Below are 23,184 nucleotides of genomic sequence, written 5' to 3' on the forward strand. Positions count from 1 at the left end.
TATGATGGAGAGAGGGGGAGAAAAGTAGGGTAAAACTAAATGAGGGAGTGTGTGTGTGTGTGTGTGTGTGTGTGTGTGTGTGTGTGTGTGTGTGTGTGTGTGTGTGTGTGTCTGTTGGGGTGGGGGGAATCATTATTCCATCAGTTTTTACATTATCACCATCCACACACACACACACACACACTGATAAACACATATCTCAACAAAACATGATTTAATCACTCACTCACTCGCCCTGCAGCCCCACACACCACATCCCACATACATGAACAAATGCACACACGCACACGTTGCCACCTCTCAGTGAGCTCTTGTAGCTATTAGGCTAGTATCATTAAAGCTCTTCAGGCTAATTATCTCCCCTGATGAGCCACAGGTCTCAATGGGACGACGGGGAGAGATCCGGCATGATTGACTTGGCCTGTGCTATTCTCAGTGAGCCATTAGCCCAGTGAACAGAAACACACACACACACACACACACACACACACACACACACACAGACACACATACGTGCGCAGACTTGTGCTAATGTAAGCCAGTTTTCCACATTAATTTACATCTTTGTGAACAGACCTGTCAGTTTTTAGGAAGAAAAAGTGTATGATGGAGGGATGAGCGTGACAGTGTGTGTGTGCGGTGTGCACTTTTTTCTTTGTTTGTGCGTTTGAGTGCGTGTTCGTCACTTTTCCTCTCTCATGAGCCAGGTGCCACAGGGGAATGCTGGGAATGTAAGCCGGCGATGAGTGATGGCGACAGTTTGCCAGAGAAACACAGCAATGGAGGGAGCAGGGAGAAAGGAGGGCGATGCCTCGCGTTTACTCCACAGATATTGTACCAACCGCTGATAAGCACTGTCACACCCCAGGAAAAAGATTTCCCCCTATGGATCATCGTTCATTTTAATTCCCTCATTAATCAGTTTATGCCACAGTGTTTGGGCAATTTAGGATGATATTTGTTTTCAGTTTGGGCCGTGCGTGCATGCCTTAGTTATGAAAGCCAGAAGAGGGGGGAGGAGGAAGGGAGGACGTTTAGAAATTGGGAAATAATTTACAGTACGTTGGAAGCAGGGAGTGAGGTAGGAAGGAAAGGAGCGAAGGTTAACCATTAATAAAGGTAAACGTATTGTATTTAATTGGGCTGACAGGATTTCCACAGTCGACCTGCAATCTGGATGAGAAGAAAAGTAGATCGGTGGGAGTCAGACTTGTGTCTCGAAGTTATTCCAGGGCATAAACATCCCTCTGACTACCAAGGTCATCTTATCTTTACAACTCCTGATTGTGCCGGTCCATTAAATTCTGAGTGGGAGCTTAGGAAGGTGCTTCTGACCTCTACAGGCCCCCAAAAAACAAGGTGTCATTTTGATTTCATCTGTCTTGCTGCAGAAAACACACACCTATGCTGTTTATCCATGAGTGTATCTGTCCCCAGCTAATCTCACATGCTGCTGGACCCATCAGATTGAAGGTTTTTGAACACGTTTATGCAGTGATTCACAATTTTTAAACAATCTAATGATCCCCTGACTTTTCCTCCAGCACCATCACATTGACAATTGTGATTTTGATTGAACTGTTTCAGCAACCACTGGAGCCTGGTGCAGTGGGCCAATCATGTTCTGCTCAGGATGAATTTTAATAACTTTGATGATCCCTTAACTTTTCTTCTAGTTCCAATTTTCTACTTAGATTTGTACTTTGTGGCTAATTAGCAATTGTTAGCATGCTGAACTACGACCTAAACATTATCTGCTAAAGTCGCTGTGAGCATTAGCATTGAGCACAAAGCACAAGTGTCCCACAGAGCCACTAGCCTGACTGTAGACTGTTAACATCATATATCTCTGTTTAACCTTAGCGAATGGCTCTGACTCACTTTATTTGCAGAGGAAATGAAAGGTTGAATTCCAGCTAGAAATTACAGGGAAGAAATGGGCTGTGCTGTTTGCAGAAGCACATGAGATAACCTGTTTCAATTACCAGGGAGTTCAGGTGGGATTTATTATGGAGATGCTTTGGATCTCCAAAGCAGCCTGGTAAAACCAGGAGCCACGCCCTCTTTGGAGGGAGGTAGACCACATACAACAAGCCACAACAAACTGCAGATCATTTGGGATTCAGTATACAAAGAGACCAAGAAGGTATCTGAGGGGAAATCCCACAAGATTTCAGGCGTGTTGTTCTGGTATCCTGTCTGAGGGAATAAGTATCATATCTATTACAATAAGCTAGTAATTACCGACACAGCAGCAATTACATTAAATTGCTGTCAGTTAAATGCCCCAGAATTATAAACAATGGCCATCCAAAATGAGAGAAAAACACAACACAAACAGCGGCTCTTAAAACCCACAACAATTAATATCACACTGCTTTCTAAAGTGACATCCCAGCTACCAAAGTCAGCCCCTCAGTTTGCCTTCTCTCTCCCGCTGAGGTGGGAGGAGATGGGGTGAGGAGCGGGAGAGAAACGCTGAGAACAGATGGCGGAGTGGCCCCTATGTTCAGCTGCCTGGGTGATTATGGACACAGCTGTCAGTCACTTTTCGTGTGTGTGTGTGTGTGTGTGTGTGTGTGTGTGTGTGTGTGTGTGTGTGTGTGTGTGTGTGTGTGTGTGTGTGTGTGTCTGTGCTTTGTGTGTGTGCCTGCCTGTAACTCTCCCCCGTGTGTTCTCCTGTTCCTTTGTACTCAGTGTGTCCTGGTTATATTAGATCCATGCGTTTATTGCTATAACATATTCTTGCGAACACGCTGGTGTCATGGCAGCGCTCAGATCTCAGATCAGAGTTCACACAAATATAGAATGCAAGATTCCACATTGTCCTGATGTCTGTCTTCTCTTTCTGTCCTCTCTGTGTGGGACTTTGGTGAAAGGTGTTTCCTTATTATTGGGCTTTACTCCCATCTAGTGGTGCTTCACATTAATGCTGCTCACCCTTTGTCGTGGGAGCATTTGCTGGCTGCAGAATCATTTGATTTCACTGTGAGACATGAACAGAAATGAAGTGTTTTATTCAAAAGTGACCCGTCCATTATTTGCAAAATGCCAGCTACCCCTCTAATCAAAAAGGCTAGTTTGCTGTTACTGACAAATCTGGACCATGTTACTTAAAAATGACATTTCAAACGATCGAACCTGATTTTTTTTGGCCACTTAAAGGCAGCAGAACAAGCTGTAAGCACAACCTTGACATTAGTATTATCCTAACAAATTGATATGGTGGACTTAGACGGTTGCCTATCCAGTAAATGGAGCAACATCATAATTTATTTGGACTGCAGTTTCTGGCCACCTGATGAATGCAAGTCTGACATTCACTCTCCTTTGAGGCAGATTAAACGCTTTTAATGTCAACATGGAGAGCAAAACAAACAGTTGCTGTCATATCTAATTCATCATCGTAGTCACATACACAGCAGCGTGTGTGAAATAATCATCTACTGTGGAAAAAAAAAAAAAATCTGTGCTAATTAGCAGCAGCTATTAGCCAGCTGTGGAAATGGCTTTCTGAGGCAAATGAGGGAAAGGTGTACGAAAATTCATTAAGAAAACATGATTTCTGGAAACACGTGACATTTTATTTTTTGTTGTTGTAGAAATCTACATTTTTGAGCTTTGATGCAGATAGAAATGCAGCTGAGTCTGCTGCATAATGTCCATAACTCATTGAATCTCACCTATGAAATGCAACAGTACTTTGTCTTACTTAACTGGCTGAAAGGGCAGACCCTTAAACTGTGAGTTTTACTTCCCAGTAAAGTGGCCAGAGGCAGCGTTTGCAATGTGAATGAATGTCTCTCTGCTGCCTCATGTAGTCACCTATGGCAACGCAGTGGGTCTGTATTCGGCCATCACGTTGCTGATCCAGTCATTGTACTCGCACAGCTTGGTGTAGACGGTGGGATAGGCCGGGTTCATGCAGCCATTTGCGAACCAATCCAGGCCCTGCAGCCTGCCATCACACACCATCACACTCCCAATGTCATCCTACAGTGGGAGACAGGAAGGGAGGATGAGGACAGAGAGACAGATGACAGGTCAGATTAAGCACCAGAACAGATGCAGACATGACGAATCCAGAGGTCTGATTCACAGCGTCTTTGGGTTGTGACCACGCTCACCAAGCAGTTATCCGTGTTTGCTTGACCTGCGCAGACCATGCCCGGGCTCCAGATCACAGTGTCAGGGGACGTATTCAGACAAGTCTGGTCATCCACAACAGGCACCGTTATGCACTTCAGATAATGAGGAGGCGCATCTGTGTCAAAGGAGGTGGGTTACTCTGATACATTCAATCTAAGCACGTGTAACATAAGTACAATTTAGTCTTTTTTGATATATTCTGTACCATCGCTCATCAATCTGCCACTCATTTTTTGACCAAATGCTTCCTTCCTTCCTTCCCCACAGCTGGTCTATGGATTGCATCCCTTTTCTGTGCATTACCACTTCTTGCAGCGGAGCATGAAGTCTAAACCTTGGGTAAGTACTGTTTTCAAGGTCTACCTCTTTTAATTCATGTTGATCACTGACCTGGCATTTTGACAGCCAATTAGAAGCTGCTCTGATTAAAGAAAGCCATTTTTAGCCATTAATAAAACAGAGCGCTCATGCCTTGTTAGAGCTGCAATGACCAGAATATTAATGAGCATTTTAGCAGGGTTATATCCATCTGCTGATCAGAATCCAGCATTCCCTTGAGTCCTGGTGAAAATGTTAAATAATAGCAGCACATTCTGTATTTCTTTATCTTTACCCAGCCATAAATGTCCGATAAATGTTCCCTGCTGTAAAGTGGCTGGTGCTACTTGAACCCTGCATTATTTCACTTGAACAGGAATAAAGTTGTGTAGTACTTGAAAAGAAATTGCATTTGTTTGTGTTCTAAATCAAAAGATTTGGGTTTTCTTATAATGTGACACACTGGTAGCTGATTTGAGTTTTCCAGTTTTGTAATCCTGTCTGTTCATGGCAGTATTTTGTGCTATACGTTAGCATGAGTTAGCAGTAAAGTAAGCTACAGCTCCCATGAATAAGCGCAGCAGTGCAGGTACCCACATCATCGTAGCCTGTCCTGTTAGCAGCTAAGGTTAGACATGATGTGGTTGTGTGTGATTATTGTGTTGTGGGACTTCATGCTTCGCAGTGATGAACAATTTTTCCCTCAAATACACGGGTGCCTCTCTCCTCCCGGCTATTTAAAGGGTCATTTCACCCAAATTAGATTAATGGCATTTAATTTATTGCTCACAACATTTAAAAAAATAAAGCATTTAACACCTCTTTTCAGAATCAGTGCCTGATACAGTGGAGCTGAATAGATGACCCACATAATTAACCGTGTACAATTTTCATGGGAACATTTTCCACTGAGGGAACTGTCCTTGCTGAACCGGTGACATTTGCATTTCTGTTGCACTGGGAGAAATGAGACCCCACCAGCGGTAGAAAGTAACGTAAGTACATTTATTCAAATACTGTTCTTAAATACAATTTTGAGGTACTTGTACTTTATTTCCATTGTATGCTACTTTATACTTTACTCGACTACATATTAGAGGGAAATATTGTACTTTTTTGCTTATTGTATTAGTTCCATTGCAGATTTAGATTATTGATTATTATTAATAGAATTATCTAATAAATTTTGATGTAATATCATAAAGTACCATAAACTACCCAGTAGTCCACCAACTTTGCCTGCTGCAATATTCTTACACATAACGCATTTCGATTATGAATCACGAAATCTAAGAAAATTTAATAAAAGCTCTAGTTAGAACAGATATTCGTGGAAAAACTGGAGTCAAAGTCTTGTCGGACAGGGAATACTTGTGGACTGGATTATGGAAGACTGGCTTTGCGGCAATTATACTAAACTCTACTGTGGTGACAAGTTAATGAGGTGCAAAAGCCAGAGTAGCACCTTTAAATCCACTTACATTGATTTGGGATGGTGGATCCCCAGCCGCTGACATAGCAGGTCTCTCCGGGCTGCGGGCAGCGATTGGGCAGAGGGATGGGCTGCACGTACTCGGTGAAGCGGGCGGGTGAGGCCAGGCGGACCATCGAGAGGCTGTGGAGGGGTGAGCGGTACGGACTGTGATGGATTACATCAGCAACATGGATGTGCTGCTCTGTGCCCTCCTCCACAGTAACGTCATGTTCCCCAAGAGATGCAATGGTGCTGTCAGATCTGCAAGGACAGGGGAAGAGGGACGGTAATATATTAATCTCAGGCAGACCTTTCAGGCCTTAGGCAGAAAGAGGCCCATGACCGAGGAACAGTAAGCCTTAATCAGACGTGCACAGCGGGTTAATGAATGTGGTTTAATTAAGGAGGAACACAAGTTCAATTTGCAGCAGTTCTGGCAACAATGCCAGGCCTTCCTTACACCCAGGAACAGCATTATTACCAAGTTAAATACTCAGACACATCTCTACATGCTTCGCTGATCGGCTCGTCCAATTCTGACATATTCTCGTGACATAATTTATCTAAGACGTTTAAATGGTGAAAAAACAGCTGACAAAAATGTCTGACCTATTCATGAATCACTCGTGTGGGGTTCAATAAATATAATTACAAAACTTTCTGCTTTTAATTTTGTCAGGCAAAATGACAGTGGAGGAGCTGAAGATTGAAGGTCAAGCTGAAGAGGCTGCAGCAACTGAATTAAAGGTGCAAAATTATGCAGAATTTGAATAATACATGGTTGAATTCCAGCAATGGCAAACACATCAAGCACCTCAGCCAGGTTTTACTCAGCTCAAACGTGATTTCACTGCTGATATTTCGGGGAAATTGGATGTGGAATAAATTATGGTGCTGCAATTAAGATGAAAACAGCCTACTGCTTAACCAAAGGAAATGCAATAGTTCACATTTAAGGTCGTGTTTTGAATGACTCTGACGAAGAAATATCACAACACACATATTCACAGACGCTCATACTTACCTGATTGCACATAGAAAGGAGGTTACTATCCACCATTTGTCAATGAGAACTCCACTGCAGGACAATTCTCCACCATGCAAGTAGACCTGCCAGGGTCTGGAGTGAGGCTGACACACCTTGTCGTCCTTCAGGGGAGACGCTCCTGTAACACACCAATGAGACCGAAGAGAAAATAAATGTCTATTCAAATATTAATTCATTTAGTTTTAAGCATAACATGGTAAACATCTACCTGCGAGGCCTAAAGCAACCACCAAAAGGAGAAGTTTCATGCTGCGTAGTTGTGGTTTCTGCGGTGTTCTTCTGCAGCTCTGATTGTACCTCTTTATACCGGCATGCTTTTTTAGAGGGCGATGGGAGGAACAGCCTGATTTATTACTACCCAGGATCATTTCCAGTTCAGCTGTGACCTTTATGATGACCTTATCAGGGAGATTGTCAACATCTTTGCGTAACAATACATTAGTTAGAGAGACACACCTTGTTTACAGCAACCTTTCCTTTCTTTTCCGAGCAAAAGGAGGCCCTTATGAAAGACATTGTTCAAAAATACTAGATCCCATTTGCAGTTTTTGTGTTTTTGTAAATAGCACAAAGATATCAAATGTTGAAACTGAGCAATTTCATTGCTTTGGAAAATTGTATCCTCATTTAGAATCTGATGCCAGCAACATGTTTCTAAAAAGTTGGGACAGTTCTTACAAAAGACTGAACAGAAAAAGAAAACACCTGGTGGAAAATCTCACAATTAATTAGCGTAACTGGCAACAGGTTAGTAACATGATTGGCTATAGAAAGAGCCTCACAGGGAGGCTTTCTGAAGTAAAGATGGGGAGGGGTGTGCCGCCCTGCGACAGACTGTGCTAGCAAATAGTGCACCAAGTTAAGAGTTATGTTTCTCAACATGAAATTGCAAAGAATTTGCAGATGTCATTGTGTGCATTATGTAATGTCAATAGAAGTTTGAGAGAATCTGAAGAAATCTCTGTACACAAGGGACAAGGCCAAAAGCCAGTTCTGGATGGCCTTGATCTTTGGACCTTAGACAGCAATGCATTGAAAACTGACATGACTCTGTGGTGGACATCACTGCATGGGCTCAGAAACACTTCCAAAAACCAATGTATGTGAACACAGGTCATTGCTCCACAAATGCAAGATGAAACTCGACATTTGTGAAGGCACCATTAATGCTGAACCATATATACCGGTTTTGTAGCAACGTATGCTGACAAGTAGATGACATCTACTTGTCATGCCATTACATGTATTACAACAACATGGCTCCATACTAAAAGAGTCCGGGTGCTAAACTGGCCTGGTTGACTTGTCACCCATTGAAATGTATGAAACATAAGATATGAGAGAGAAGACCCCGAACTCCTGAAGACAGCAGAGTGTTAAACTGTCCCAACTTTTTAGAAACATGTTGCTGGCATCAAGTTCAAAATGAGGATACAATTTTCAAAAATAATGAAATTTCCCAGTTTTAACATTTGATCTTTATGCTATTTTCAGTTAAATATGTGCTTGTTTACGTTTAAGTGTTTTACAAATCCTCATATTCTGTTTCTTTTTACATTTAACACAGTGCCCCAACTTTTTGGAAACGTGGTTGTAGATGGAAGGTCAGCAAAGAGCTGCTGTGCACAGTTTGTGGTTTACATTAAACCCATTTTTATGGTTAGATTGTGCTGAGTGCCCTCTAAAATGATCAATGGTGTCATTGATGAATGAACAAGGCTTTAGTAGTATTACGAGAAGTAATATTTAAGGAGATAAGAGCGGAGATGTTATGCCTGCTGCTGTTCATAAAGTTAATATTTTACCATCATGCAACTTTAAAAGGCTTGTCTGAAAACATCTAAGATTGCTCAACTTCTGCTGCCCTTTTGGGAAACCAAGTGATGGCCGAATGATATTCTCTTTTTGAAGTTTCTAAAAAGATGAGATAAAAAGACTTTTTGTCTATTGATAGTTTAAAGAATTTCTAAATTCAGGTGGGGGAACCCTCACATTTCATGAGCTCAGTTTTCAGTTTTTTCGTGACCTTCAGGAATTCCTAACGTTTTCCATATTACAGCCTCCCTCGTTTGTCTGTTTTTCATATAAACACTGCAGTTGATTCTGTATATTTTATTGGAGCCCCATTAGCTTTGGCCATAGCAGGTACTTAATCTTTCTGGGGTCTTGACATTAAAAGATGTCCAAATAAAACATTAATACAATCTCAACACAGCAAAATGCTGAAGATTGTTTCCATCTTGAAAACAAGCAGACTGCATATGAACTCTGGCTTGTGTCAGCAAGCAGAGTGCACCATGAATGACAGAGAAGTTCAGCCTTATTAGAGCAAACTGAACTTTATCAAGATCAATTTATTAGCAGGGGACCATATAACTGAACAGTCCTCAAGATACTGAAGACCGATAATTAATTATTTACACTTGGTTGATAAAAGTGGAACATTTTCTTCTGATACTGTCATGTTTACTCAACACTAATCAGTTACCGCAGACTCTGATCAGGTGTAACTCCCAATAATTTGATCTGATGAGCTCAATCCAGCTTGAAGCCTTTGATATAAAGGCAGAACTCATGACTATTACATAATCTCCAGTTTCCATTTAGCATTTGAATTTAGAATTACAATCATATTGTTTTTACAGACACTGGCTAAGTCATGGCTATAATGGGCAGAGTCATCTGCATACATAACAATAGAAGACTACCTGGCAGCACCCAACATTAAGTATCTCTGAATCCAGAAATCCAGCTCCAGCTGGTTCACTACTGTCAAGTTCTTTGTAATAGTTATCCATCACATAAAGACTAACAGTGCTGGTGGAAAAACCTGAGTGATCAGTTCATTTTTCATGAAAATCTGTTCTGAGTTAATTCTTTCCCCTTAAACTAATAGATCTGCTGCTCGCTGCATTGATGTTTTTGCTCTTTGAAAGTGTTTTGGATTCTTTCGACTCGACTGGAAACACACCTCTTAAGAAACATCTGTTTCATATGTGGCATATGGGCAGAGAGACGCAGCAGCAGTTTTAAATAGTCTGCTGTCCGTATGATGGACGGGGAGTGATGACAAACCCTCAATCTTTTTAAACACATTGTAATTCAAAATTAGCTCTATGAGAAAACGTGACAAAGTCAGGTCATCATGAGTCAAACGAAATTTTAATTTCTCAAGTTTAGCGATATAATATTGATTAAAGGTACGTGTCACTATCAGCTCACACTCACAGGGTCCAGGTCCAGCAGAACCCTCCTCACTCCGTCCCAGCACCACTGGATATGTACGCTCACTTTAAAGTACTGTCCCTTTGAGGTGCTGCGATGTGGGGAAATCTGATCTGTGGACAGCTCTGAATAACGCTGTGAATGCACCAAAATCAGAGCTGATCAAAGTCAGAGCCACAGGAAAGTTCTGATTGCCACAGCAGTCCTCTGCTCTTGCTGTGTGATGTGCAGCAGTTGCAGATGCCCGCAGATTAAATCACATTGGTGTCAAAGTCAAACCTGATCCCAGCTGTTCGCTGAGAGAAAACATTTCAGACCGATTCTGAAACCAAATACAGACAGAATGCAGTTGTTTCCAACCTGAGTCTGGACAGATCTGGGCACAAATACCAGCATGGCTGCAAATACAAGCATCTGCACATGGCACTATGTCTAAATTATTCGTCTGTATGATTATACAGAAGCTCTAACTGTAGAGGTTTTTTTTTTTCAGAGGTATTAGAATATTTCAGTCCTTAAAATACACACAAATGTGTAGTTTGTCCCGTTCCTGTCCTGGTAGACTGTCGATCTTTTCAAACAGCTGAACGAGATGCAGCCTGAAAGCAAATTTATCTCTTTTGTTTGTTTGGGTTGTAGCTTCAGAAGAGGCCACATGTTGTAGATTTATGCATTAATTAGAAATCACAACGTTCTTGCACCACTGGTTGTCAGGATCCACAAAGCAAACATCACGGTCTTTGTTGTTCATTCATCTCCGTCGGTTTCTCCGCGCTCACATTTTACATGTTGTTTCTTTTAATCCATTATTAATTGCAGCAGAAGCGTCTGTTCTGGTGCTGCCTCAGCCGATAAAAAGTCTGGTGCCTCATCGCAGATCCATGCAGACATAAACGCCTGATCAGTGAGATCAAGAGAAGTGAAAGTTTTACACAAAGAGGCAGGAGAAATACGCACGATTTCACTGTATCAAACAGTAAACTAAATTCTCATTTATCAACCACAGACACCAGTTTGTGGTATAAATAGTTTATTTCAAGATATGACACAAATAAATGTATTCAGAGGTGGGATGACAGAGAGAGAAAACTGTGAAGTAACAAAAACACCAATAGGTGGCGATAGATTGTTAATATTTGCATTATTTTCAGAGCTTTCCTAATTCTTAGACCCATGGAGAAATTAGCTGGTACATGATGAGGTGAGGTGTGTTCCCTTGATTGTGGCCGCCAAGTTGTTCTGTCCAGTTCCTCTGTGCAAGCTGTTTTCTTTGCTTTTATTTTCCCCATTTGAACAATCGGTCACCCAGGAAATCACCATTAACGCCACGGGGTCCAGTATTTTTGAAGATGCTGTTTGAGGTTTTAAGGCTTGGGTGACGTGAAATACGAGCAGGTTCAGATGACGTTTGGGCCTTTGCTGTGGAGTTTGAAAGTTCTTGTTCTGTCATAAAAAAATAAAAAACTGAGCTCATAGGAAGTCAGTTTTTGTTTACTACTCGGGGTACACGTAGTGGTAAAGCTGGTCGTTGAAAATTCCAACGTAGGTGCTAACAACTGTGACAGTATCAGTGTAAAGATTCCTGTGGGCGACACACAGAAAGACAAGGGTTGAAATATAAATCTGCACTTTGCATTTTGCCGACTCTGTGTTTAAGATCTCTTACGCTGCTTTCTCCTCCAGCTTCATGCCCTTGACGCTGTCCAGGCAGTCACTGACGGTATTGACGGCACTGTCGTAGTAGGACTTGACGGTGTTTGAGATCTTGGTCAGGGTCCCCTGCTCTTCCTGCTCTTCCTCAGCCTGCCTCGGCACACGGAAGCTCTCAGCGCCTGCGCAGAGCCGGTCGGGGTGGGGGTGGGAGTGGGGGTGGGGGGTCAAAGGGTACCGCAGTTTATCAGAAAAACAATCGATATTTTTCCATCAATGATTTCTGCTATTCCGACGACAGTTTCCTGCTTTGAGAATGGACTTACTGAGAGCGAAGAGCGCGACCAGCACAGTAATGACCAGCAGCTTGTTCATGGTGTCCCTCGTGTCTGTGAGGACAGAGAATATAGAGACATTTAACACTTACCTCCCTTTATCCACTAGGGTGAGACATTGTCACACATTTCTCCAGCCACACCAACAATGTCAGATTAGTGTTGATATTAACTTCTCCACTCATCTGACATGAACACAAATTTTCTTACTTTCAATTCTGCTGAACATGTCTCAAAATCTCTTTTTTTTTTTTTTTTTTCCAAATGTTCTCTCATCTAACACAGCCTTTATGCGTTTCTACGAGTGTCACACTCTACCCAGTTCAACGGTTGAAGTAAAAGTGTCAGTACTCACTGTACTCCCCTCCAGAAATGAAATGATGAAGAAAACAGAGTAAAACGCACCACTGGCCCAGCCTGTTTATATAGGAGCGATGTGTTGACTTGTTGCTCCCAGAGCCAAAGTGCACTCTGTGGTAGATAAACCTGTGCTGTTGCACCGTTGTGTGCTTGTGGGAGTACGTGTGACCGTGTGTCTTGATAAAACAGGAGGATGTTAATAAAGTAAGAGGGACTTTAAACGCAATCAAAAGCCACCCTGGAGTTTAGTCTGATTTGATTTGATAAGCTCAGGGGCTGGGGGGGGATGGGGGGGGGGGGGGGGTTGGGTGGGCTCATATTGATACATTTCCCACTGACGCTACATGTCCACCCTTTATCTCTGAATGCACCGCAGTCAATTGTTTTCCATTGATTGGTTTAGTCGTTCATTAATGCAGCACTCTCTTACACCTTGCCCTGTTCTCAACCTCCATAAGGACGCACTTGCCACTTGCATAATGGTGGTGATGCATTCACGTCACATCACAGTAGTCCTAAGTCCTATTAAGACGGTCATAAGTCGAGAGTGTGCTGAACACGTCATCCAGCTCGTTCATGTTATGAAATATTTGGGCAAGCTAGATTAGATTGGCTGCAGCTAAAAGACGCCTTCCAGCTTTTCTCGACGTTTATTTGGGGATATTTTTTCATTATTTGTGAGACACAGAATCTCTTTCTCTTGTCCGTGTAAAACCACCTTCTACTCATCAGTGGGTTCCTAATCAGACATGGAGAAACAGCTGTTTTAGCACAGGATTTGCTGGTGTAGGTGAAACATGAAATGTTTTTTTTTCCTCCATGTGATTTCATGTCAGATGAACGCGGGAGTGCAAAGTGCAGACGGTGCCATCTTGTGTGGTTTCTGTTGATCGTGGTGTGCTCATATGACTTTCATTTATGTTTTGTTTAATACCCTTTCGACTTCTTCTATTGCTTTTTTTAAATTGATTTTTTTTTTTGATAAATTTGCCTTTTTAGCCTCTTTTAAGCTTATATTGATGCTAAATATAGTAAGTATAGTATAATATAGTAAAATAGTATAATATTGATAAGTGCAAATGCTTTTCTGCCTGCCATGGCAGATCATTTGTACACAGTATTGTGAAACAAACATGTTTATTTTTTAGCTCAAGTGGGACATTCTTTGCAAAAATAACCTACAGATCATGAGTTTACGGAAGCTTTAGGTTTTATTTTTATGTATTAAGCGTCAAACTTCAACTTCCCAGCTATCAGTGGTCCTCATGCTGTGTAATTAAAAAGGTGTCTGTTCTCATCTGCTCTGTTTCAGAGGTCGTTTTCTCCGTAATGGCTACTTGTTGATCAAGTCCCGAGTAAACATGACAGCCAATCACGTGATCCAGCCTCACATGTCACGTTGGTTGTGAGCTCAGGTCAGTTTGAGGATAGCTGTCAGCGGCAGTATAGGATTCCAACTGTCGAAAAGTTTGCAGTTTGCTTAAATCCAGCAGATTCGGTGTTGTGATGACTCAGCTCTGCTAGAGATGACATTAAGCTGCATGAGGACGCCGTCGATGCTTACAGGAACAGTGGCACCATATCTTATCAGTTTTGTTCTTTGCTGTGCATAATTTGCATATAAATGCTAAAAAGGCCAGGAAAGTCTGAAAAAGCCACATTTTGTTGCTCTTGCACAACTTGCCATCATTCAAAATGAGCTCTGGCTTGGCCTATAGGAAACATCTACCAACACTAAATAAAACAGATGCTTTAGTGAGCTGTGATTCACTCTAACAACACGGACAAGTTGTATTCAACATTTGCATTTCAAGTTAATTATACTGTGGTTTCGTACTTTGATCAGTGAGATGCATTAATCTTTTAGATATCCAGCCTGTTGGCATAATCTTTCACCATTCTGGGAAGAAAGTTGGGCCAAACTGACTCTGAGATCCAAGAGCTTTGCTCAGAATAAAGACGACAAAGTGTACCTGTTAAAAATATGAGACAAACAAAAGTCTTGTGTCTGTGTTCATCAGTGCAAAGCATTTAAATGGCAGTTTTAGCAAAGTGGCAGCTGATCTTATAAACCAATGTTGTTTGATTGAATCATCTTTGTGTATTTAATTAAATTTTGTTTTTGCTTTGTTAGCTGGATAAAAACGTCTGTCTAGACCTGTTTGACACTCTGATTAAGTGGAGTCTGGGACATCTTTTGTTCTGCTCAAATAATATGATAAGATAAAAAAAAAAAAAAAAAAAAAGGAAGTGAACCCTCCGTGTCTGAATGATGACGCACATCTCAGTTGGTTTCCAGTTCATTTTAATGAACACACTCACACATATACATACACAATCACACTTTGGTTAGTGTATCAAACACAAAATACTGTACATGCACAATTTGCATAGGTGGTGTTGACATATTTGCCCTGCTTTTAACTCTGCATGATTTGGCAAGGATGTTGTATTTGCATTGTGCATTGCTCTTCTCAGCCTAAACTGGTGTAGTTTCTATGAGCTATCATCTATTACAGGCTGCTGACAAGTGGTTGGCTTCAGCTGGTCGATTATTCAACGGGCAGGACCTGGTCCAGGACGACCTTGATGTGGTCGATGGCGTTGCTCAGGTGCTCGCCAACATGGGGGCGCAGGTAGTGTTCGTACAGACCCAGTACTGTTGTGCGGGCCTTATCCACCAGAGGACCTGCCTCCTGAGCCATGCCACTGCACAATTCAGAGCAGACAGATTATTTGAAGATTTCAGTTGGATTTAGGAAATACTTCACAGTAAATCTGTAGCTGAACTGGACATATTTCTTAGCATGAGACATTAAAACAATGCAGGGTTTTCACTCACCTGGCAACCTTGACGACAGCTTGGAACTCGGGCTTGACCTGTAACTCCTCAACGTAGTCTTTGACAGCCTGTCCGTGTGGGCTGTTGCTGACGTGCTCCATTGTAGAAAGAGAGGCCTGCAGCTTCTCGTAAGCAGTCAGCAGCCTCTTGTAGAGGAGACCTCTCATTGTGTCATACTTTTCAGTAAGCTCCTGTGATGGTGCAGGAACCTCACACAGGCTCATGGAGACTGGAATGAAATCAGAATGGTACGATTTTGATGTTAGAACCAAATCCCAGATTGGAAAAAGGCAACAGATCATCATGAGACGTTAATTTGAAAGAATTATCAAAGCAAGGATTTATGTGTTTGAGTGTGAATTAAAGCCAAAGAAAAGCTGTTTTGTGTATCTTGGCTTCTCACTCACTAATTGTGTCCAAAAGATTTCAGATTTCTTTGACTGGTGACCACTGTATAAATGTTGTCTGCCACAGTGGCTCAGCGCTATTTCAAAATCAGTCCTTTCCTCTATCTTGCGTGTCGACCGCAGATAAAGCGGTGCAAAAGCCAGCCTTGCAACCATGTCCATTAAATTACTGCCACACATGTGAATGCAATAAAAACATTCATCCTTTTATAATCTTTACAACAAGGAATGCAGAGAGTCTGAAAAACGAAAAGCATTGCTTTTAAATTCAGTTGCTTCCTATGGATCACACAGTAGTTCAGCTTCAGTCGTAAATTAAATCCACACACTGCAGTTTGCAGATTGCACTGGTGTGTGTTGCCTTACCCTGCAGAGCGAGGATCAGTGCCAGGGCATATTTTGCATTCATCTCTGAAACACACACACGAAAAAAGAGGAAAAACAACTTAAAATCGAACTCCTCATTTGGTGAATCAATATTCTTTTCCACATGTGACACTGGAACATTAGCGGATGATAAATTTGTTGGTAAACCTGCAGACGCTGAGTGCAAAAATCAAAACCTAAATGTTTTATAAAAGAGATTTATTCAGAAGTGGCTTCAGAGGAGAAGCTGCTGCATCAAGAAGAGCGATTACCTGCTGCTGAGTTGGATGTACAGATCCAAGAAGTGACAGTCTTCTCTGAGGGCGAGTTGTCTGTAACTCGGAGCTCACATCTGGCCAGGATGATATAGGGGGGGACTGCAAACAAACGTCATCTGATGAGCATACACACACCTACACACACCCGTGCATGCACATGCACAGTCACACACACACACGTTCACCTAAACAAAGTCCAGTGTACATGATATTCACTTTAAATACTGTATGTTGAAACATGACAAAGAGGTTATGCAATGTTCCGCAAATCTTTATCTGTATTCATATGGCGACGCACTTGGAGCCCTTTTGATACTGTTTAAGGGGTGCACAACACTACAGTGCATGTATTGTCATAATCATCATGTCTCATATGGTGAAAAAACCCACATTTAAAGCGCGTGTTGTTACCTGCTGCAATAAAAGACACAGATTAACTCTTGCTAATCAGCATGTCTTCGACAGCAAGTCAATCACTTTATAACGTAGGCTCAGATCAGAGTCAAATGGTCAGCAGGTCAATCAACCAGGACCTGTCTAGACACATTGTGCTGAACCCAGTGCAAGGCATGCTGGGATTTCTGCCGTCACCTTTCACCCTGAAACCTTGATACAAACTGTATGCAGGGTGTTAAATAACCGGTTATCCTCCCATTTGTCTAATTTCTAGGTCACTAATAAGATGAGATATTCCTTTATTAGTCCCACAGGGGGGAAATTTCCAAAGTCATAGTTAAAATAGTAAGATTTAGTCATTCAATAGCAGAACTGAGCGTAATGAAAAGAATAATAACTTTACAATCATAACTTTATTTATACAGCTCCTTGCATACAAAGATAGAGCCCAAAATGCTTAACAAACTGGTGTCAGATGAAAAAATGATAGTGTATTGTACTCGTTCAACGTTGTTTTAGTGAAAAGTAACCTGCAGCGTAAGTGCATTGTTATATGCAGAAACTGCAGATTGTTCCTGTAAATAAATCATTTTACACATTAATTTACTGATTTGTGATAACATAATTGTTCTGATTCCTGCCTTTAAACGTTCCCTCTGATGATCTTTTCCTCTCTCTTTGCCTTCCTTGCAGGACAAGCTGGGACCACACAGCATCATCTACTACAGAAGCAAGTGGAGCTGTTTGATGTGAATCTTGGTTTTTTTTTATTCTTTCTTCATTTGACATAACCAGCAAAGATCAGTTCAGCAGTATGAGGTAAGAATAACAGATATGTCATGTGGTAAGAATATTAATTTATGGCCAACTTTTCTTTCAATTTGATCAACTGGACTAGTTTAATGTCAGCGGCGTGTAGTTTTCGACTGTTGTCTGGATCTTCTCCCACACAGCGCTCTTGATACTTTGGGCCCATTCAGCATAGCTGTCAGACACTGGCTGGATGTGGTCTTCATAGTAAGCTCCAGCAAAGCCCAGCGCTGCTGCCCCCATATTCTGGACTTTAGCTTTGGCTTCCCTGTGAGATGCAAAAGTACACAAATGAGCACCAAGGTACACACAAACAAAATATTTTAACAATTCTGATAACTGGCAATCATTTACAAACGAGTCGAACTTGCTTGCATTAATGAGCTGCAAGCAGAGGACAAGCTCAGCGCTGGTGGAGATACCTGGCTCTCTCTCTCAGCCTCTGCAGTATCCCTGGGGCCTCGGGTTGTACCGGTTCCGGTGTCTGGGCCAAAAGTGGTCCACATGCTGCAGAGGAGGATGTTTGTCAGACAACAAGAGCAAAGGCAGAAGTGGAAACAAGCTCAGACATGAAGGAACTGAGACTGAAGTTGCACAGTGATTCTTTTTAAAGCCATACCTTGCAATAGCAGGATGAGAGCGAAAACGAGCTCTTTCATATGCATCTGCCACGACCAAAGAGGAGAGAAACACAACCATCAGTGATTTATTTTGTCATACGATTATTTTTAGAGAGCTAAAAACCGCCATTGTAATCTATTTGCACTTCCAGTTCGATGCCACAGCTGCCACCCACCATGTTCTCATAACATTATGTTACAGAGCATCGTTGTGTTTCCACCTTGTGCCCTCTGAACAGCAAAATCACTCAAATAAAATCACTGGTTTCGAAGCAAAATGTGACCACGGGTTCATTAACATCACAACACATGCAAAGGAGTAACAACGGGTATTTTTACCTTTTCCTCTGGCTCTGGTCAACACAAGTTGAATGAAACAAGTGTTATCGAGCCATTTTATTTGTATTAGGTGACCGCAACAGCGTGCACATTGGTCTAGATCGAATGATCTTTCATCGTGTTGTGTTCTGGTTTTTTTTTTGGTCGTCTTGTTGACAAAAATGTGAGAGAGCAAAGCAACAGGTCTATGTGTGTACTTTCTGTCCTGTTTGGACATTTTCAGAGAAAACCCTGATACATAGACACGATGATGCAGAGATAAATGTATGAGCAGGCACTTAAAGAGCTCAGGTTCAGGTTGGGATTAAACTTTTAGAAGATGTGAAAGACACAAAACTTCAAGAGCAAACTCCTGCTGCCTCGATGAGAAATGTGATCCTCAGTCACATGAAGAGCTACTGGTTTTGATCTCAGATACTGGTGATTGACTGGTGATTTGTTTTTCTCTCCCCTGTAAATGTTAGCAGGGTGACATTGTTACTGCTGCTATCCAAATTGGATCTGCAGATCCTGAACTCTTGATATCTTTTCAAGATCAACATTAGCTGAGTTCAGGAACAGTCCGATCGCCCTTTGGATCAGATATCTCAGCCCGTTTGGTGGGGGCTGATATGTATACAGGCTAGTCAGTGTCTGTTCTGGCAGCAGAGATATGGGTTTTAGTGAAGACTGGAGGCGGGAGAGAGATAGATAAACATTTTCAGCCAAGCAAAGCATTTCTGTGGGCAGAGTCCACCACAAAATCAATTTAATCTTCTCAGTACTTCGGCTCTGCACTTGCAGCATGTTCTGAATGGGAACGAGTCAACGCTAATGTTGAAATTAGAGTTCATAACGACGTTTCACTCACAAACCTGATCTCACAGCTGTCCAAACAGATGGGATCAAGATTTGTCCTTGTTTTTAATTCGTGTGTTGGGTTTTAAACATCTGTACTGTGCTACAGAGTTAAAGATGTGTGTGTGTGTGTGTGTGTGTGTGTGTGTGTGTGTGTGTGTGTGTGTGTGTGTGTGTGTGTGTGTGGGTGGGCGTGTGTGGGTGGGTGGGTGTGTGGGCAGGCACATGTGTGTGAGTGTACGTGCGCGTGCGCGTGGGTGTGTGTTTGTGTGTCTGACATGACTGCAGCCTCCCACATGCATCAGAAAAGTTAGACTTATTGTAAAATATATATACATTTGATTAATACAAATCAAAGCACAAACAGTTTGACACTTGTTTTAAAGCCATTCATCATCATGTTATTATTAATACTCTTACTCTCAGAACTTAACTCTTAGAATATAACTGTGTTAAAGGTTAAACTACAGTGTGTTTGTCCTGCACACCGTATGAATCTTGAAATGATTGTGCCCCTTACTTTAAGAGCTTTGAGATGGCTTTTAGCTGTGAGCGGCTTCAAACAAGATAACACTTTAAATCTTTGTCAAGTGGCTTTTAGTTTATCCACATCAGAAAGCAGATTTTCCTTCAAAATCCGACAGCAGAAACTTGTACGGTGCATTGTCAAATTCATGAACTTGCTGACAATGTGCCCAGAATAACAACAGATGAAGAAGTGGCCGTTTACTTGACGTCTCAAACTGATCGAAGTGAAAGTGATTAGCTTCAGAATTGCCTTCTGTGACCTCTGTGCACCAGCTCTGTCTCTCTGTTCTCTTCACAGAAACAGATCTCAATGAACTGGGACGACTGGTGGATTATTAACCCAGCATAAACAGTGACTTTAGCCCAGAGGTTGTGAAATGCCAGAAAATCAGCCATGCTGGCACTTGCCCTTTGGTACCAGCTATTAACACAAATAAACTACTGCCTATGAAGTGATCAGCTTTACTGCCCATTCAGTGATACTGACCCAAATAGAGACTAAATAATTGGCCAAAGTACTTAAAATCAGATCACATTGTGGTCAGTCAGTGGTTGGTTGTTGAACAAACTGATGAAGGCAAACGTGTGTTTTCACGTTCAGGAAGTCATAAATTTGCGTGTTTTTTTTTTTTTTTTTTTTTTTAAATTAAATGTTAAAAGAAATACATCAACAGAACTTCAGCCACAGCAAATGAAGACAGCATAGACACTGATGGTCCTCTGATTACACGAGGAGTTCAAGCGATGAAAGGCCAGTCTGGAAAGTAAAGACCTCTTTTAATCTGCTCTCACTCCAGCAGCTGTCATACTGACCTCAGATCTGATTTTTACCCACTAATCATTTAAAACTCTCCACTTTCCTTTTAATACAGATATATTTCACATATTTACTCTTTGACATTTCTATTTTATATTTACTTTTCTTTTTCTTTTCTTACGATGTTTGCCTTGACCATTATGCACTGACATACCAAAGCAAATCCTGTGAATGTGAAAAGCTGCTTAACAATGAGCCTAATTCTGATTAGTTGATTAGTATCTTGTCAGTACTGATTTGTTAATTAAAAAAAAAAATGGTGCGACTTTATCTCTCATTTAAATTAGATTTTGTTAAAACAAATAAATCTGTCAATGGGCTGAGTTCATCCCACTTTCTTCCATTAAAATTCCTTTGGACTTTTCAGAAAAATGTATATATTTGTCAAAAATAAATAAATAAATGTGACACTAAAAACATCTTAACCCATCATTGTTTCCCTTGTTATAAATGTTATCAGGATTTTAGAACTCAGTAATGATTTAGAAACAGTGAGAAAGGAAATGAATGGCAGTGATTTATGTATGGAGGCCATACTGTCATCGACCAGCTCATTTATTGACATCAAACATCGATGACAGACTCTTTCATTTAGTACAGTGAGAGCTTCTTTACGCCAAGAAATACTGATGCTAACACAGGATTTCTATAAAAACATTTTTTATTTTTTCATGTCTTGAACGCACAGAGTACACTCAAATTATACATATTTTTTAAAAACACATCTCTTTACAAAGAGGCAGTGAAACCAGTTTGCCTGGTGAGCAGAGCAGTGTGCCATGTGTCATATCAGTACTCTAACAGGGGAGAGGGGAGGAGGTCAGATGGGGGGGCGGAGGGCAGGCTGAAGGCTGGAGACAGAAACCTGTCCACTTGTCTACTGGATGAGGTCCGCCAACGTGTCCTTCAGCTTTCCCCAGCCGTCCTGGAACAACTTCCTGAACAGGAGAGCACAAAAACCGTGTGTGTCACATACAGTCAAATATCTATGACTGCCGGCCGACTTATTGTTTTACGTGTGTGTGCCTACTTTGAAGCGACTGCAATATCGCTGTTTTGGGCCCGTTCAATGGCATCCTTGCCCCTCTCCAACAGGTTCGAGCCAATCTCAGTCACATGCTGGCCAAACCTGGTGATCGTCCCCTCAACGGTGTCCTCCTGAGCCTCTGCAGGTGAGAGCGAGAGACGCGGAAGGTTACACAGCGCGGAAGAAGGCGCAGCAGGGAGGCTGCAGGGAGTGCGTTAAGACTCACCTGTGTATGCGACAAAAGCCAGCACCAGCACGGCAACCGCAAGCAACAGTCTCATCTTGGCTGTGACTCTCTGAGGAGGAAGGACAGAGACGGCTCGCAGGTTATTTGCGTTTAAAAACAGCGCCCCCGTGCGTCAGCACCACAGCGGCTGGACAGCTCCCTCCACGCCCCTCCGTTCGCGACAGTTTCACAGCTAAAAAGCTTCGAACTGCGGTGGAACTTCCTCAATTTTTCTTTTCTTGTCTTTTAAATCACGTCTGCTACTTTAAACACGAGATCAATGTTAAAAATTAGGTCACCTCAGGTTAGAGCAACACTTTTGGATAAATACGTGACGCCCTAAGTTTTAAGTTTCAGCGTCAGTGGCCCATAGTTAAGAGATTTTTCAGTTTTAGGACTGATGCAAATGAAAATGCAAAACATACCTGTTTTCAGTCTGAGAGGAGAAAAATAAAATCGAGTGTGTTGAGCGCTGGTGTGTGTTCCTCTTTATAAGGCAGCTCGGTTCCAGCAGGGTGACGCACAACAGCAGACTTAAGTCAACATGTACACGTGGTGACCTTGCGGTGTCACTGCCCCCATTTATTGACCAGCTTCGATGTGATTGCATTAAAATATGCTGATTGTGGAGAAATAAGCTTCGTGCCTGATTGCATTATCATTATTAGAAGGACACACTCCTTTCTTGAGATGAGCCGTGGCGTTTTAAAGAGGATCCTTAACACATACACATAAAGCCTGGTGCGTAAAGCAAAGAAAAACAACACGCATCCACAGAGGAAAGCTGCACAAGGCCCAGTCACTCCCACCCTCGCAGATTCAGCTGAACAAAACATAAAAGAAATGTATGAGACCTGCCTTAAAGAGATGAACGAGGTCATATAAGTGAACTGGACAGGTTGTTCCAGTCAGATGGAGCTTTAAATCTAAAGCAGTTCCTTTGTAAATTCTAGATAAATGCTCATCCTCCCCTCAGTCTACAGTATCCAACACACTTACAAAGAGCAGGGTGAGAATGGAGAGGAGTCAGTCGTCGAATGTAACTAAGTACATTTATCCAAGTACTGCTGAGGTGCAAATCTGAGGTACTTGTACTTAAATTTGTACTTCTACTCCACTACATTTCCAAGAG

At 41.8% G+C, this 23,184-nt stretch overlaps 4 protein-coding genes across 4 annotated transcripts; all 4 read right to left on the reverse strand.

Moving 5' to 3' along the window:
• Positions 1-3,825: 3,825 nt before the first annotated feature.
• Positions 3,826-7,237, reverse strand: LOC143324380 (trypsinogen-like protein 3). Its single transcript, XM_076736771.1, has 5 exons — positions 7,198-7,237; positions 6,966-7,107; positions 5,949-6,202; positions 4,128-4,264; positions 3,826-3,993 (listed from the first exon to the last, which is right to left on the reverse strand). Exons 1-5 carry the CDS (start codon positions 7,235-7,237, stop codon positions 3,826-3,828), a joined length of 741 nt encoding a protein of 246 aa, XP_076592886.1.
• A 3,993-nt stretch (positions 7,238-11,230) lies between these two features.
• Positions 11,231-12,661, reverse strand: apoc2 (apolipoprotein C-II). Its single transcript, XM_076737962.1, has 4 exons — positions 12,555-12,661; positions 12,191-12,253; positions 11,881-12,046; positions 11,231-11,796 (listed from the first exon to the last, which is right to left on the reverse strand). Exons 2-4 carry the CDS (start codon positions 12,237-12,239, stop codon positions 11,709-11,711), a joined length of 303 nt encoding a protein of 100 aa, XP_076594077.1. The 5' UTR covers positions 12,240-12,253; positions 12,555-12,661; the 3' UTR covers positions 11,231-11,708.
• Positions 12,662-14,847: 2,186 nt separating this feature from the next.
• apoa2 (apolipoprotein A-II) lies at positions 14,848-16,547 on the reverse strand. Its single transcript, XM_076736278.1, has 4 exons — positions 16,447-16,547; positions 16,175-16,219; positions 15,402-15,630; positions 14,848-15,268 (listed from the first exon to the last, which is right to left on the reverse strand). The coding sequence occupies exons 2-4, from the start codon at positions 16,215-16,217 to the stop codon at positions 15,112-15,114; spliced, it is 429 nt and encodes a 142-aa protein (XP_076592393.1). The 5' UTR covers positions 16,218-16,219; positions 16,447-16,547; the 3' UTR covers positions 14,848-15,111.
• Positions 16,548-21,338: 4,791 nt separating this feature from the next.
• On the reverse strand, positions 21,339-22,596 carry apoc1 (apolipoprotein C-I). The gene is made up of 4 exons (XM_076737491.1): positions 22,478-22,596; positions 22,053-22,122; positions 21,830-21,965; positions 21,339-21,737 (listed from the first exon to the last, which is right to left on the reverse strand). The coding sequence occupies exons 2-4, from the start codon at positions 22,105-22,107 to the stop codon at positions 21,677-21,679; spliced, it is 252 nt and encodes an 83-aa protein (XP_076593606.1). The 5' UTR covers positions 22,108-22,122; positions 22,478-22,596; the 3' UTR covers positions 21,339-21,676.
• Between the last annotated feature and the right edge of the window lie 588 nt (positions 22,597-23,184).

This window comes from Chaetodon auriga, chromosome 8 (genome assembly GCF_051107435.1).
Source record: "Chaetodon auriga isolate fChaAug3 chromosome 8, fChaAug3.hap1, whole genome shotgun sequence".
NCBI lineage: Eukaryota > Metazoa > Chordata > Actinopteri > Chaetodontiformes > Chaetodontidae > Chaetodon > Chaetodon auriga.